Here is a 16218-nt window from a genome sequence, read left to right as displayed (position 1 = left end):
TCCCTTTTTGAATTCACTCCTATATCGCTCCATTCCAAGCACCAGTGGGGTTTTTTTCCCCCCACCTACTCTGACTACCTCTGTGTGACATGAATGATGCTGCTGCATGATTGCTACAGCTTACACACAACGGCACTAGCAGACAGTGTATGTGCTCCGGAACTTTTCAGCTGAGCTGCGCTGGGAATTCTCACAACAAACAAACAAACAAACAAACAAACTAACAAAACAGCCATAAATGATACAATTCAGAAATTATTCAATGAAGTGTGTAGCATGTAGTGTCTTGTCTATACGTTCAATGCTTGAAATACATATCATAAACATGAACTGTATGGAGTATACAGAGCTGGTTTTCTCTGGTGTGTGAGTGAGGAGCAAGTGAGGTGCAGGAAACAGAAAACCCGAAACAGAGTCTGAAAGTTGAAAGTCTGAAAACGCCTGCTGCCCCACTCCATTCACATACTCCAGTCAGCAGTGATCACTTTGTAATTTATGTAACGTGAATAACATTAAATGTTTTAAAATGCACTTCTTCTGGTGCTACTAGACTTTAGTCTGTTAACGGAAAACACCAGCCTCTATTAATATATGCATGGCTTACCTTCTTATGTTCCAGGAGGCAGTAATGTGTTATAGTGGTCAGCCCCTCCAGTATAGTGAGCGGATAGTCAGGTGCAATATTCTCCCTTTTCAAGTTATTGCTGCACACACAATCGAGACACTGTTAAAACAAGTCTTTAAACTGTATCTACCTACCCATTTAAGATCAGCTTCAGTTTTAACATACAAAAACACCAGATCCAGCAAATTGAAGAAATTCAATTTCTGAGTCAAACATGTTATAATAGGTTCCTTAGCAGATAATAGCACTGCATTGGATTGACTGCCACATCTCAGTTATGGATGATAAAAACACAACCACAAGAACAAGTTTAAAATTCAAGATATTGCTGTTTCTCTTATACATCCAGAATCACATTTTCAGTAGGGCCCACAGATTTCATTACTGACAGGCATAAATCTTGCTGTTAATATTGATAATGTTTCTTTAAATGTTATATTAGAAAACCGCACTCAGGAATATGAGGACGATGACAACAACAACCTTTGTTTGAGAGTTCAGCATTGTAAATGTCCATGCTATTTTGACGGTTTCCATCTCAGGTTTGAGGGCATTGAATTATTTATGAATGGCTTGTATTCTTTTTATATTAAGAGCTGCGTGTCTTGTTTAGTTTTATATTATTGACTCCAGCAACTGAAAACTGATAATTGATAATTATGAGTAAATAAAACACTGTCCAATTGAAATAACTGAAATCTCTAACTGATATAAATTTTAACATAAGGAGATAATCATATTAGATTGTCAAAAATTACACTAGTGGAGATTGCATTTGTTCCCGAATAAAATTTTATTGCTTGCATACACTCACCGGCCACTATATTAGGTACACCTGTTCAGTTGCTTGTTAACACAAATAGCTAATCAGCCAATCACATGGCTGCAACTCAATGCATTTAGGCATGTAGAGGTGGTCAAGACAACTTGCTGAAGTGCAAACCGAGCATCAGAATGGGGAAGAACGGTGATTTAAGTGACTTTGAATGTAGCATGGTTGTTGGTGCTAGATGTGCTGGTCTGAGTATTTCAGAAAGTGCTGATCTACTGGGATTTTCACACACAACCATCTCTAGGGTTTACAGAGAACAGTCTGAAAAAGAGAAAATATCCAGTGAGCGGCAGTTGAGAGGACGAACATGCCTTGTTGATATGAGAGGTCAGAAGAGAATGGGCAGACTGGTTCGAGATGATAGAAAGGCAACAGTTACTCAAATAACCAACCAAAATCTCTGAGGAACGCTTTCAACCTTATTGAAAGTATGCCACAAAGAATTAAGGCAGTTCTGAAGGCAAAATGGGGTACAACCTTTTACTATAGCAAGGTGTACCTAATATTAATGGGCGGTGAGTGTATATTTTTTAACTTCAGTACCTGTGAGTACCCTTGATGCCATCATGCTCATGCTGCTTAACCAGCTCATCCAGGTTCCGGCAGATCTGAGCGATGATAGGGGCAACAATGATGGCCAGCGAGCGGCCCAGGAAAGGCAGCACCCCGCAGAGTAGCGCCACCCAGGCTGGATGCATAGCAAAGCCATATTGTGGGCACAAGGCTCGGGCTGCTGCCGACACAAACATGCCCTGCGCTGTGATGGGCTGGCTGGCCACGTAGCGAACGGCCTTGATGGACTGCTGGAACATCATGGCTGTCTGCCACTCTCGCGCCAGGGCTGAGGATGGGGCATCCCCTCTGGACTGGAGGATGTGGTTGTTGTCCCCTTGGGTTTTGGAAAGTGGAGGAGATACACAGTGCTCCAGCACAATAAGAACCTTGAGGAGCTTCAGCAGGGCGATCTGGAGCGGGTGTTCTGCCCAGCTTCCATCTTTTCCAAAATGGACCAAGCTCTCTTCTGATATTTCCCCACCATCATCGCCATGCTCCTCCTCATGGGCTGTGTTTCGGTCAGGCGCCTCAGCACGCTGGCAGGTGTACATCGAGGCAGAGAGTGAGAGGAGGACATACTGCTGCACCTTACATCCCCACAAAAGGTTCCGGATGGTCTCTAGACTGTCCACACCACCTGTTTCACCAGCCTGAGCCTGCTGAGCCACCGTCACCAACTGGGTCACCAGTGCTGTCATCACCTCCACACTCTTCACCTTAACGTTGAGCAATAAAGTAAAGATACAGCATCATGACATTTGAAAGTCTTTTCATGACCAGAAACAGCCACATTTGAAAAGGCTATGAAAACGTGTGAGTACTATGGATGTACTGAAATGGGAATTCTAGGCGGATTCTAATATTTAACAATTTTTATGTACATAAAGATTGTGCAAATAACACTATAAGTCATCAGAATGGATGCAAATAATGATAAATACAGTAAAAATTTTACAAGAACACCTTAATTAGGAAAATTTTTTTGTTCCTGATTTCTCCTCAATGCCCCAACCATCACATGAAATCAGTAAATTTCATCACCAGCACATTAAATTTAACAAAATGAAATACTGATTAGCCAAACCAGACATTGGATGATAAATACAGGTAATACTTGGCTGCCGTTAGGAGAGTTTTGGAAATGGTTGAACATACGTTCACATTAATCAAATAAATATTTATTGTATCAATATTATTTCTGTTTTTTTTAGAACATTATTTAACACATTTAAAACAATGGTTAAACCTGAAAAACACATAAAAATGAACAATGACTAAATCGTCCTGGTAAGCATTAGACAGAAACATTTACTTGTAAAAGGTTAAAAATGCAGTAAAATAAATAAAACACAGACATTTTATCGGGCTAGCCTTGCATCACCTAAATGTTCTGCTTTTCAAATATACAAAAAGTGTCAGCTTCTTCAGGTACTATACACTGTTTTACGACACATCTCTATAATTGGTCTATATACCACACCTAATTAACACTTTAGTGTACTATACATTATACTGCCATTATTCTCAAAAACTATAATCAATAATAATAATAATAATAATAATAATAATAATAATAATAATAATACCCACAAGGCCTGTTGACTGGGCTAAGAAATTCATTATAACTTTCCCTTTTGTTCTTTGTCAAATATTTTACCAATTGTAGATCTAATTGACCTGGAACATACTAGGAGCAATGAATAGACATTTTCTATGTATGTGTGTTTTTCTATTTAAATTTGAGGAATATTCAAATGTTAAATGTTATTTTGACAGCCTTTTGCCCACCCTTACTTTACCTGCACTTCTCTGTTTGCCTGTAGGTGACGGGCATTTATGGTTGCATAAGATGGGAATTGGGATCGCAAGAAGCGGAGGCAGAGGGATGTGAGTAGTTCAAGGAGGTACATTGTAGAAGAGGATAAGGGGGTGGAGAAGGGTGAAGAAAGAGGAGAGGTGGGTGGCTTGTCTGGGCTGGTGGTCTTCGGTTCTGGAGGAGTGGAGGTTTGGAGCGGGCCATAGAATCCGGTCCCCTCCTGGGCCTGCCGATGTCTCTGCAGAAGATTCTGGATGAGGTTGAGGTGGGCAGTGGAGCTGCAGTCCAGAGCCATGCTGGACAGCGCCTCCACAAACGGTGTCGATCCACTACTGACCAGCGTCTCCACCACGGAGAAAGCGTACAGAACTCTGTTGAACTCATACGGCTGTCGGTAGAGCAGGACATGGCGGAACAACGAATCAATCGCTTCTTGCCTCTCACGTTGCCGCTTCAAGAGGCGGGACTTGGCCAGGGCTTCCAGCTGCCCATCATCCTCATCACTGGATAACGAATCAGAAGCCTGGGTGCGGTCCGAATCCACCCGCAATAAGCCATTGGCTACACCCACCTCCCCTATGTTCCCGTTGACAACGCCCACCTGTAGGTAAGGAGCAGAGCCTGAACTGGAGTTTTCTGTTGAGTTCTGGGCACCACTGGCATCAGCTGACTCTGTGTGCTCGCTTTCTTCTTCCTCTACCACATCTGGCTCCTCATCCTCTCCTTCAGTCTCCTCACTCTCACTGCGGGACAAGGCAGGGGAGTTTGACGGTGTTTCACGAAGTTCTGCGTCACGGTCCAGGTCGAGCCATAGGGCTTCTCGGTCTACGACAATGAAGTGATTCAGCAGGCTGACCTCCGGCATTGCCATGCTATCTCCACTGCTCTTTGTGCCAGACCTGTCTCTGCAACTTAATGCATTAAAATTGCCTGTGAAAACACAGACATAGTGTTAATAATGCAAAGCACCGTTGTGGTGCTTTTTATGTCTGTGATCATCTCTACAACAAAGCTGAAGTGTTGTTACTCTGATCAACTGCACGTTTCCCATATCAATAGACAGTGATGGTCATACAGCAACTGTATCAAATGTAGCCTGCATCACGACCTTACGTAGGGTGTGTTTTTGAACTTCCAAAAAGAGAGAAAGAATAACCCCACAAAACTGCCCCCCACAAACCCCAGGCATACTGAGCATTAATCATATTTTCCCCAATCATGGACATCTGAGGCTGATGACACACCACAGTGTATACTACATAATACATATACAGTCTTGGAGTATTTGATAACATACCAACTGAAAGGTTGTGCTTGACACTCTGAATGGCTGTTCTCTGAGTCTTTGGGTCCAGCAGCAGGAGTAGAACGGGTTCCAGAATGCGAACTACATCATTGAGAGAGAGAGCTCGCACCAGCCAGCTCTGCCCTGCTGCACTCACACTGCCATCCTGGCTATTTAGACTGTCTAACACCACAAACAGAGACCTAAAAGAGAGAGAGCAGGAAGTTACTTAGCAAGTATCAAAATTATTACTGCAAACTACTTGTCATTATCCACTACTTGAGTGGAAGCACTCAAAATATTCAGCAATTCATAATATAACAACTCATCTAAATCATGACACACCTTTGACATGAACAGCAGAGACAAAATGAAATTTGCTTTACAGTATCCCAATGGCTTATTGATGCTCTGTGACATTTCATTAGATTATCAATCCTTTGTAAGTAAACTAAATGTGGTTAATCTTGTTCTCCATGAATTCCATTAAGGATTTTTACCTATGAGGCTTGTATTACATGGTGAAAATGCATTTTTAACTAACATGCAACTTTAATTTAGATTTTGAGTAAAATATCTGATTGTGAATATTGTCCATAAATTGAGATATAGGCAATTTGTTTGGGCCAATAACATCAAAACCTCTACTTTTCATGGCACTGCATGGTGCATTAGACTTCCAGTTGGTTGTAGTTGTGATGTCACCGCTTTTATTGTGATCTATGAAGATAGATTAATTTTTGACTTCTTGTGCTTCTAGGACAGAATGAGTGAGACATCAAGTAGTCTAATCAAGAACCCTACATAGATAGATAAAAGACAGATATGTAGATATGGGGAAAAAAGAATGGCAATGACAGCTAGAAAAACATCTGAAGATGCTGTAGATAAAAAGATGCTGCAAATATGTAAAGCATACCTTGTGGTTGACTTTATCGTGAAAATGATACAGTATATAAAACAATTTAAGCTGCTAATTTGACTAGTTGAATAATTGAATGTGTTGTGTGCAGCTTTGTTTTTGAAACTGCCTTGTTTACCTGTCAAGCGACTATGGTGCAGGCAAATCAAATCACCACCTAATTACATGAAGCTTCATTGTGTATAGCCAGCTTAAAGATCAGCATTGGGTTATTGCTCATGAGCAAATTCAGTGTGATTCAAAAAGATTCATCCAATTTCAAAATGATTTATTTCACTTGTAAATAATTACAGAAAAATTCAGTAAATTGTAAATGGCTTAAGTAAGCACAACGATTGTGTCATTTTACAAGTGCTCAATATGAACCTCCTCCAGGTGTATGGACCACATCAACGTGATGACCAAATTCATCCCATACTCAATTGAGCATGTCGAGTGTCACTGTACTCACAGCTCTTTCAGTGTGATTTCAGAGATCCAGTGCTGTGGAACCAATGACAAATGCTCTGATGTGTTAGAGGTTCACCGCCAACAAAAAGCACACTACATTATCACAGTTATGACAGATGCACACTTATTGAAGCGGAGAACAAAAACGCTTTCTGCTCAATGGTCACCATATCCTCGCAGACTGAGGAGGCCTCTATGACCCCCTCTTTCAATTAATTTGTGTTTCATTCCAAGGTGCCTCACGGTTGTAAAAATATGGCACTTCGAAATTGGATTAATCTTTTTGAACCACCCTATACATCAGACTATTGCTGAAACCTAGTTAATACAGCATAATGTACTGACTGATCTCTGGTACAGAGCACTAGCTTGAAGAAACATGTCTGACCTGTCGAAGGAACGGTTCAGAGAAGTGCTGCGATTTGTCTGGACTTCTCGTGTCAGGTGCCACAAAACGGAGAATCTGTGGAGAGCTTCCAGACGCACAACCTGTGGGAAAATGTACTTTACTCTCAGAGTAAAGCAAAAAGAAACTGTGTTCTCTTTACATGTGAGGGTGTGTGTATGTGTGATGTGTGATGTAAGCAGTACTGCACCTTGTCTCTGCTGAGTAAAGCCATGCAGATGATGTCCTCACAAATGGAGGCAAATGGAGCCAGACAGTGCAGTCGATAGAAGAGCTCCACACAGGAGATGTGATGCTCCCTGCGCTCAGTGTCTAACTGAGCCCACAGCACCTGAGCTACACGCTGAGAGACATAAGAATATTGGAAGCCAAAAGAAGGATGAATATTTAATTACTGGACCAACAAATAGAGGGGAGAAATAAAAACAGAAACAGATATTTATATTTTAATATTGTGTACATTTGAGAAAAAAAAAACATTTTTGATTAATCACAATTTACATATGCTTACTTGACGAAAAAAAATTAATGTAAATAAATTGCACAGGTGTTTACACAGGTGAGATACAAGAGCTTCTTTACATATCTGACAAATATGACATCCTCATGCCACCTCTATGTTGGACACAACATTATTATGTTGTTCATTTCAATTCATGGTAGTAAAGACATTTGAGTTTGATCAACAGACAAGGAGACAAATCTGGAACTTAATAGTGAGTAAGGACTTACACCAGTCTCCTTTCCAGCATAATGCAAAAAAGCTCACCTGGTAGAAGTCTGTACACAGCTCCATAGTTTTCAGCACTGATGGGAAAATGGGGGGCAGAGTGACCATCTGCAGCTGTCCACTCAGAGGGTTGGCCTCAGAGCTCTTATAGCGCCGGTTCTTGTCTTGGATGACTAGCGCTAGAGACTGAGAGTGGTTTATCAGCTCAAGGAGGGAGGAAATCGCCACATGCTGAACCTACAGAAGCACAAAAGCAAGAACATGGTCAAAATGCTAATTGATGTTAATCACAAGAGCACAGTCATGCCACACATGCACTGTACCATAACTAAATGATGATATAGTTATGTAGAAATGAAGATTTAAACTTTAGAGTGCTTTGATGTCCAAAGCTACCTCACAGAAAGCCATTATATGAAATGGTTACAAATGCACTGTTTGATGCCTAAAACATTTCGATAGTTCTGAATTTTTATTTTAAGATTTGTGGTGAAGGGCTACATGAAGGGCGTTGTAGGACAAAATAATACTCAAAGAAAATCACCCCCCCCCCATTCTACCACTATTTTACCATTATCACCATTACAAATAAAACTCCAGTTCACTGGTAATTTTTGACACTAAATAAAATCTATTTGTGCTGTAGACATTACAACCCCTGGTTCCATTCAGCACCAATGTAAAGAAACCCAGGTCTGTAATTTTCTCTACAAAACACCAACTTGTATTAAACCACTCTGAATAACAATGATTGAACTTGTGGAAAACCTGATAGATTGGTGGAATTTCCCTTTTCCTAACTAATAAAACTAAAGTGTACATGCTAGTATTCAACCACTGATATTAACTTGCTAGCACTAACGCTCACGCCTGACCTCATTTAGGTGTACCTGGTAGTCTTTCGAAATGCAACACAACAGCATTAAGGATCTCAGCCACTCAGGAAGGGTGTTTTCTTCACTGCCTGAGAAGAAAACCAGTTTTACAATTCAATCATTTTCATAATTTTATGTTTTAGTTTTTGTGTCAAATAGCTGAATGCTTTGTACTGCTAAAAACACATAATTGTTAAAGTCTGTAACCACCAATACCAATGTATAAAATAAATCCAATATAATGTTAGTATTGAGCACATTGACAAAAAATACTTTAAACAGAATACAGTACACTATATCATATAATAATCCCCTCCCCGCCACCAAAAAAAACTATATATCACTATATAAACTGCTATATATCACATATAAAATGCTATATATCCAAAGGTATTCACCACTACTTTAACGCCCCTTCTTTTTGGCATAATTTCCATAGAAAAGCATTGTCAGTAGAGTGGGATGATCTGGAGCAGCCATGCATGGAGTCTAAGGTCACCATGCCCAATGCCAAGCTTTGACCACAGGGGTAATAAAGCATTTGGCTGTGGAACAGTGGATCTGTGTTCTCTGGAGTGATAAACCTTCAACCAATATCTTCAGGATGAGGTTTAACATTGCTTGTGATCCAGAACTAATCATCCAAAATCAGTACCTGACCTCACTAATGGCCGAATTAATGGATGAATCAAATTTTCACAGCAATGATCCAATATCTAGTGCAATGCCTTCCCAGAAGAGCAGAAGCTGTTGCTGCAGCAAAGTGAAACAAACTTCCTATTAAGACACTTGATTTCACAAGAAGCAATGAGTGAGCAGGTTCCTACAAACTTTTGGACATAGGGTGTATTTAAATCTACAGAGTACAGGTTATTTTTAGATGTACACAATAAGAAATATTAATATGGCAAGTGATTCTAAACTTGTATGGTGTGTAAATACTTGTGGTGCTGTTGAACATGCTGCTGTGGAGCTCTTGGCTCTCTTCCTCTGTGTAGTAGACGGGGAAAGTGGTGCACTCGAGTAATAAATGGCATGCGGCTGTAAAGGCTTGTCGGCAGGCCTCAGTGATCTCCGCTTTTCCTCGTGACTGAAAACCCAACAGCCACTGTAGCCCTGCAGCCCCAGCACCTCTCTCCACGACCTCCTCACAACACTCCTGGGGCTGCGTTCGCAGCTTGCTGGGGGTGAAGAACTCTGCTAATCTGTCTTTGATCAGGCCCAACTCTCGGCTGCCCTTGCCCCCAGACGGAGAGCGCTTCCTGCCCCGCGGAGACACACGCTGTTCAGGCTGAGTGGTCTCCTCCTGCCCTTTCTCCTTCTCTGGATCAATCACCATCAACAGGTGCCTATAGTAGAGCAAAGAGGAACAAATGTTAAGTGTCTTGAGGATATACTCTACCAATAGTAGTGGAACATAATATAAAGAACATTTAACTTATACTGAAGTTAAAGCTGCTGTAAGTCACTTTAATTCAAGTCGTACAGGTTGCAGTTGATCCGCTGGTTACACTGCAAAAATCTTTGACACCCTGGTATTTAACACTGAAAATCTCTTTCAATATGACCCATTCCATTTCTTTGCAGTAAGTAAATGAAGTATGGTCAAATTAAATACTTCACAACTAATAGCATGAAATGTACACTACATGGCCAAAAGTATGCAGACACCTGACACTCACCAAACTAGGAGCATTATTATGAAGTTTGAAGTGTGGTTATAACACCCTCCACCATTCTTGGAAGGCTTTTGATAGGCATCTGTATATAGGTATTTGCACCCATTCAATAAAAAAGACATTTGTAAAGTCAGACACTGATGTTGGATGAGAAGACCTGGCTCACAATCAATTCCAATTCATCTCAAAGATGTTCAGTCAGGCTGAGGTCAGAGCTCTGTGCAGGTCATTGGAGTTCTTCCACATCAATTTAGTCAAAACATGTTAATGGAGCTCACTTTCTGCACAGGTGCGCAGTCATCCTGGAACAGGAAGGGCCTGCCCCAAACTATTGCCACAAAGTTGGAAGAATATAGCTGTCTAAAATGTCTGTAGCATTAACATTACCCTTGAGTGTACCCAAGGGGCTGAGCACAAAGCTTGAAAACAGCATCTCATCATTATCCCTCCTCCACCAAACTTTATTGTTGGCACTTTGCATTCCATTATGCAGCACTCTCTTGGAACCTGCCAAATCCAGATTTGTCCATCAAATTGCCAGGTAACGAAGTGTGATGCAACACATTTCCACTGCTCCAGAATACAGCAGAGATGTGCTTTATACCACTCCAGCTGATACTTGGCACTGCACACAGTAATCTTGGGTGCAGCTGCTCAGCCAATTTCAACCCATTTTAAGAAGCTCCTAACAAACAGTTCTTGTGCTTTTGAAATACTGCTAATGTTCGTTTATGGAGATTGCATGAATATGGGCTTGATTTTATTGACCTGTTGGTAATGAATTTAATAACTAGGAGGGTTGTCCACATATTTTTGGCCAAATAGTGTAGCTTTAAAGTGCTTAGTTGGTAACTAGAGATGGTGTATTTTAGGATAAATTTGTTACAGGATATAGGTATCTGGTATCAGATTGGAAAAATAATAAATCTGATGGTAATTCAGTCAAATTCATTTACACAGCTGGATTTTGTTAAATTCCACTTAATCTACTGGACTTTGTTGAATTCAGTAGATAAACAATACCTCTGCATTAAAATGAGCCGAGGTGTGTTCTCTGTAGAGGATGTGCATTTTTTAAAGAAAAATCAGCAAAATGTAATTTGACCAGGGGCTTGCAAACTTGTATATGACTGTATGCAAAAGGGTAGTGTTGCACCTTGTGATTAGAGATGCCAATATGTCCTGAACACATTTGGACATATTTTCCACATTCCCTCTTTTCCTCCAGACATTCTCTGCATCTGTACACACGTCTGAATTTGATGAATTATGGTCAGGAAGGAGCTGCTGTTCAGAGGGTGAGGCGCTAAGGCCCAATCCACTGTCTTCAGAGCGCAGGGGTGGAAACGCAGCCGGTTCAGGTCTTGCCTCATCTGCAGCCTGTCCATTCATACACACTTCCTCTTCTGCTGGTCTATCGTCATTAACACCAGCATCAGCAGCATCCTCTTTTTTGGTCTCTGCCATCACCTGCTAGTGAAGAATTAGTATGCAGATAAACAAGTGCTATAATAAGTGATAGTATAAGAATGTAGTATTACTGATTTCTTTGTAGAGAAAAAAAATTTGTTTTTCTAATTTAATCCAGTATTTCCTATTGCATTCAAAAAGGTCCACTATTTTCCTGAAGTTATATTTTATTGTATTTATTTTTCAGTCTCTGTATTAATCTTTTTGTCTTTGATTTTTGCTAAAAAAACCCATATGTTGCATTTTCCTTGTATTTTATTTTTACTCCTGAAAGTATGCTTAAAACATTTGCATGGTTCTCAAGCCAAAAATAATTCCTTCTTACATGACCATTTTCCAGCTTCTTTGCATCCCTGAAAATTTAAAATTTCTGTTAATGTGCCTTTTAAGACTGACATATAAGCGAACTGTTCAGAACAAACTGTTTTGACTACTTGGTTTTTGTGACATCACAAACAATTGATTCATAAGAGGCTATTTTAGCAGCATAGTGTCCATGTGGATCATATAGACAGGACAGCAAATGGTATGTTTGAAATGTTAACAATGTTTACAGGTTACTTCTAGCTACATTATTTCAGAACTCTGACTCATGTTTGGCAAATCCTGCCAAAACTCTTGGTCATTGTTTCCTTTTTATTTTATTTGTACCTCAACCTATTATCATTACAACTCCATTTCCAAAATGTTGGGATGCTGTGCAGAACATAAATAAAAAAAGAAATCAATGATAAGCAAATCATGTAAACCAATTGTTTTAAGGAAAAATACTACAAAAACAACATGGTGAATGTTGAAACTGAGAAATTACATTGTGTTTTTTTTAAATATATGCACATTTTGAATTTGAAGCCAACAACATGCTCAAAAAAAAAAAAAGTTGGGAGAGGGGCATGTTTACTGTTGTGTTTCATCACCTCTTCTTTTAACAACTCTGTAAGAACTGAGAAGACCAATGCTGTAGTTGTGAAAGTGAAATGTTTTCCCATTCTTGTCTGATATACAATTTTAGCTGTTAAACAGTCCGGGGTCTCTTTTGTTGCATTTTTCATTTCATAATGCAACAAATGTTTCCAATGGATGACAATTCTGGACTGCAGACAGGCCTGTTTAGCACCCAGACTCGTAATACTGAGCCATGCTGTTGTAATACATGCAGAATGTGGTCTAACATTGTCTTTCTGAACTAAGCAAGGTCTTCTCTGAAAAAGGTGACATCTCCACTTCCCCTCAGACCATTTTAAATGAGATCTGACCCAGAGAAGGTGGCAGTGTTTCTGGATCTTGCTTGTGTATGGTTTCTTCTTTGCGCTTAGAGTTTTAACTTGCATTTGTGGATGCAGCAACAAACTGTTTTCACACTGTTCCTGAGCCCATGCTGTAATTTCCTCTACAGAATCAGAGTCTGTTTTTAATGCAGTGCTGCCTAAGGGACCCAAAAATCATGGCCAGCAAATACTGGTTTTTGGCCTTGTCCCTTGCATACAGAGATTTCTCCAGATTCTCTGAAACTTTTAATGAAAATATGTTCTGTAGGTTCTTTACTGTTGTACGTTGATAAACCTTATTCTTGAATTGTTGAACTATTTACTCATGCAGTCTTTCACAGAGTGGTGAACCCCTCCTCATCATTACTTCTGGAAGACTCAGCTTCTCTTGGATGCTTTTTTAATACCCAATCATGTTACTGACCTGTTGCTCATTAACCACCAGATGGCTTTTTTTTTTAAGCATTACACAATTTTACCAGCCTTTTTTTGCCCCATCTCAACTTTTTTGGAATGTGTTGCTGGCATCAAATTCAAAATATATTTTCACAAAGCAATAAAGTTTCGCAATTTCAACATTTAATATGTTGTCTTTATACTATTTTCAATTAAATATAGGGTTTAAATGATCTGCATTTTGTTTTTAGTTACACTTTGCACAGCATCCCAACTTTTTTGGAATGAGAGTTGCATTATGATTATCATTACTAGTAGCAGCAGCAGCAGCAGCAGCAGCAGCAATGATGATATTCAAGTGAAAACAGTAAAAAGACAAGAAATTTAACGTTTCAACTAATTAACTTGTGTTTTTTATGTACATACTTATTCTGAAATTTGATGCCTGTAACATTCCAAAAAAGTTGAGACAGGGGCATGTTTATCACTGTGTTATATCAACTTTCCTTTCCACACCTTTCAGTAATTGTTTGGGAACTGGGGAGACTAATTGTAGTTGTGAAAGTTGACTTTTCCCACTGAGCATTCTTGCTTGATATAGTACTTCAGGTGCTCAACAGTTCAGAGATGTTGTGCTTTATAATGTGACACACATTTTTAATGAAAGACAGGTCAGGAATACAGGCAGGCCAGTCTAGCTCCTGCACTCTCTTAATACAAAGCCATGCTGTTGTAATACATGCAGAATGTGGCTTGGTTTGGTCTTGCTAAAACATGATGGCAGCATGTTGCTAGAAAATGCATATGAACCTTTCAGCATTAAGGGAGCCTACTAACACACTCCCATACCACGACAGAAGCAGAACTGGCCTAGAGAGCACAACATCCAGTATTTCCAACAACAATTTGAAAGGTGGACTCATGAGACCACAGTACATATTTCCACTTTGTGTAGATACATTTCCGATGAGCTTTTAGAGAAGTTGGCGGGGTTTCTAGATGTGGCTGATATACAGCTTCAGCATTTTAACTTGCATTCATGGATGCAATAACTGAGGTTTATTGAAAAATGTTTCTGAAGTATTCCTGAGCCCACATTCATTACAGAAGCATGATTTTAAAGGATGCTTCGGTCATGCACTTTACCCACAGAGACTTTTCTGATTCCCTGAAGCTTTTGATGATGTTCTGCACCGTAGAGGGTGAAAGAGTAAAAATTCTTCAAATTCTTAAACTGTTGACACAAAGTGTCCAGCCTTAGCAAGCCATGACCCATTCTTGTTTATAAAGGACTTTTCCAGGAATGCTCCTTTTACACCCAAGCATGATTGCATCAAGTGTTTAATATGTTGTAAAACGTTCCAAAAACATTTCTTAAACTTCTTCTTCTTCAAAAAAAAATAATTGCTTTTTCTTTTAATTTGCATTTTACCTTCTGTCACTAACAACTTTTTTGTAATTGGCTTTGTAGTAGTAGTAGTAGTAGTAGTAATAGTAATAGTAGTAGTAGTAGTAATGGGAAATAACAAAATATACCTGCATTTTCCCCACGTTTTGTGTCGGTGATTCCACCTCCATGTCCATATAAGTCACTGGCATCTGGATCTTACTGAGCACCTTAAAACATGCCCTCAGAGCCTGTGTGAGCTCTGGCAAGCTGAGAGAGGCCATAGAGGCGCATATAGACTGTAGCATGCTGCCCAGCATCTGTGGCAGGTATTGCGTCTGGATCTCAGCATAAAGCTCCTGTTGGACAAAGGACAAGAAAGAGGGCACAACAAAAAGACAAACAATAGAGAATCAATGTGAAAGCAGAGCAATGTGAAAGCAGAGCCTCCATACAGTGGAAAAATGTAGTGTAAAAATGAAATGTTTTAATCATCATCAAATATGTTGTCGACCAGAAGTGTAAGAAACAAAGAGACATGACCAAGCAACAGCATATCGCACAGAGTGAGTCATACACATGTAGTAATAATTACCAAAGGAATAACATCCAGGAGGAAAATGATGAGGGTGGAGAGCTCCATTACAGATGGAGGAGGACTCCAGGCTTTAGAGCAGGGAATCCCCACTAGGTCATTTAATACGCTGAAAAATAGGAGTTTATGGTAATCATTTTTATTATCTTTTATTACAGTCACAATCTCAACAATGTTTCCACATATTATTTGGTGGTACATTCTTCAAACCAAGAGTAGTGCCTTGATGTCATGTTGTAGTATCATCAAACATGCTGAAATAGTATCATCACACATTGTTTTGCTATACATTTTTTTTCAAGGTGTGTAATTATGTGATCAGGAGATCATTTCTAGTCAGTTAGTTTAGATTATAAAACTTCTAGTTTAACTGAAAGCTTTACTGCTCAAGCCCAAATAATAGTTTACATATTTACACATTTCAATCACATGGAAATATGTGAGAGTTGTGTTAATAGTTCCTTAAATTATAACTATATACTGTTTGACAAGTTTATAAGACAGCCCAAACAGGTCTGATTTCAACTCAGAGCTTGAAGAAGGCTGATGCTGCTCCTCTAACACAAACCAGCTCTCAGCTCTGCTATTTCAATTACTGGACTTGGGATCTGAACTTTGTGCATCTTAACTTCAGGCACTTTAAAAAATTTTTTTTTACTTTACAGAAAAGTATTGCATGATACATAAAAACCAAATAGTACAAAGAAACATTAGCCTGCCAAGTTACATCTTCTGATCAAAGCTGGATGGCATATGAGTTTGCTGTTTTATGTTTAGAGAAACTGTATGGCTGCTGCTACTACTACTACTACTACTACTACTACTACTACTACTACTACTACTACTACTACTACTACTACTACTACTACCCATTAATAATAAATATAAAAATAATAAACTCCATCTATCGCTATAGACATATATAGA

The 16218-nt window shown here is 39.5% G+C and overlaps 1 protein-coding gene across 3 annotated transcripts in view; it reads right to left on the bottom strand.

Moving 5' to 3' along the window:
• dop1b (DOP1 leucine zipper like protein B) overlaps nucleotides 1-16218 on the bottom strand; it is a 67089-nt gene that overhangs the window by 15854 nt on the left and 35017 nt on the right. For 2 of the 3 annotated variants that reach the window (XM_017706562.2, XM_037539220.1), the window contains 12 exons: nucleotides 15292-15400; nucleotides 14846-15055; nucleotides 11332-11648; nucleotides 9439-9845; nucleotides 8512-8585; nucleotides 7661-7858; nucleotides 7082-7234; nucleotides 6874-6974; nucleotides 5126-5316; nucleotides 3812-4758; nucleotides 2001-2728; nucleotides 605-704 (listed from right to left, as the gene is read on the bottom strand). In XM_017706562.2, the coding sequence (XP_017562051.1) occupies nucleotides 605-704; nucleotides 2001-2728; nucleotides 3812-4758; nucleotides 5126-5316; nucleotides 6874-6974; nucleotides 7082-7234; nucleotides 7661-7858; nucleotides 8512-8585; nucleotides 9439-9845; nucleotides 11332-11648; nucleotides 14846-15055; nucleotides 15292-15400 (3535 nt within the window). The remainder of the gene's footprint in view (nucleotides 1-604; nucleotides 705-2000; nucleotides 2729-3811; nucleotides 4759-5125; nucleotides 5317-6873; nucleotides 6975-7081; nucleotides 7235-7660; nucleotides 7859-8511; nucleotides 8586-9438; nucleotides 9846-11331; nucleotides 11649-14845; nucleotides 15056-15291; nucleotides 15401-16218) is intronic. The other variant, XM_017706563.2, reaches the window with a different exon arrangement.

Source organism: Pygocentrus nattereri, chromosome 6 (genome assembly GCF_015220715.1).
Source record: "Pygocentrus nattereri isolate fPygNat1 chromosome 6, fPygNat1.pri, whole genome shotgun sequence".
Lineage (NCBI taxonomy): Eukaryota > Metazoa > Chordata > Actinopteri > Characiformes > Serrasalmidae > Pygocentrus > Pygocentrus nattereri.
This window is presented reverse-complemented; position numbering and strand designations above follow the sequence as displayed.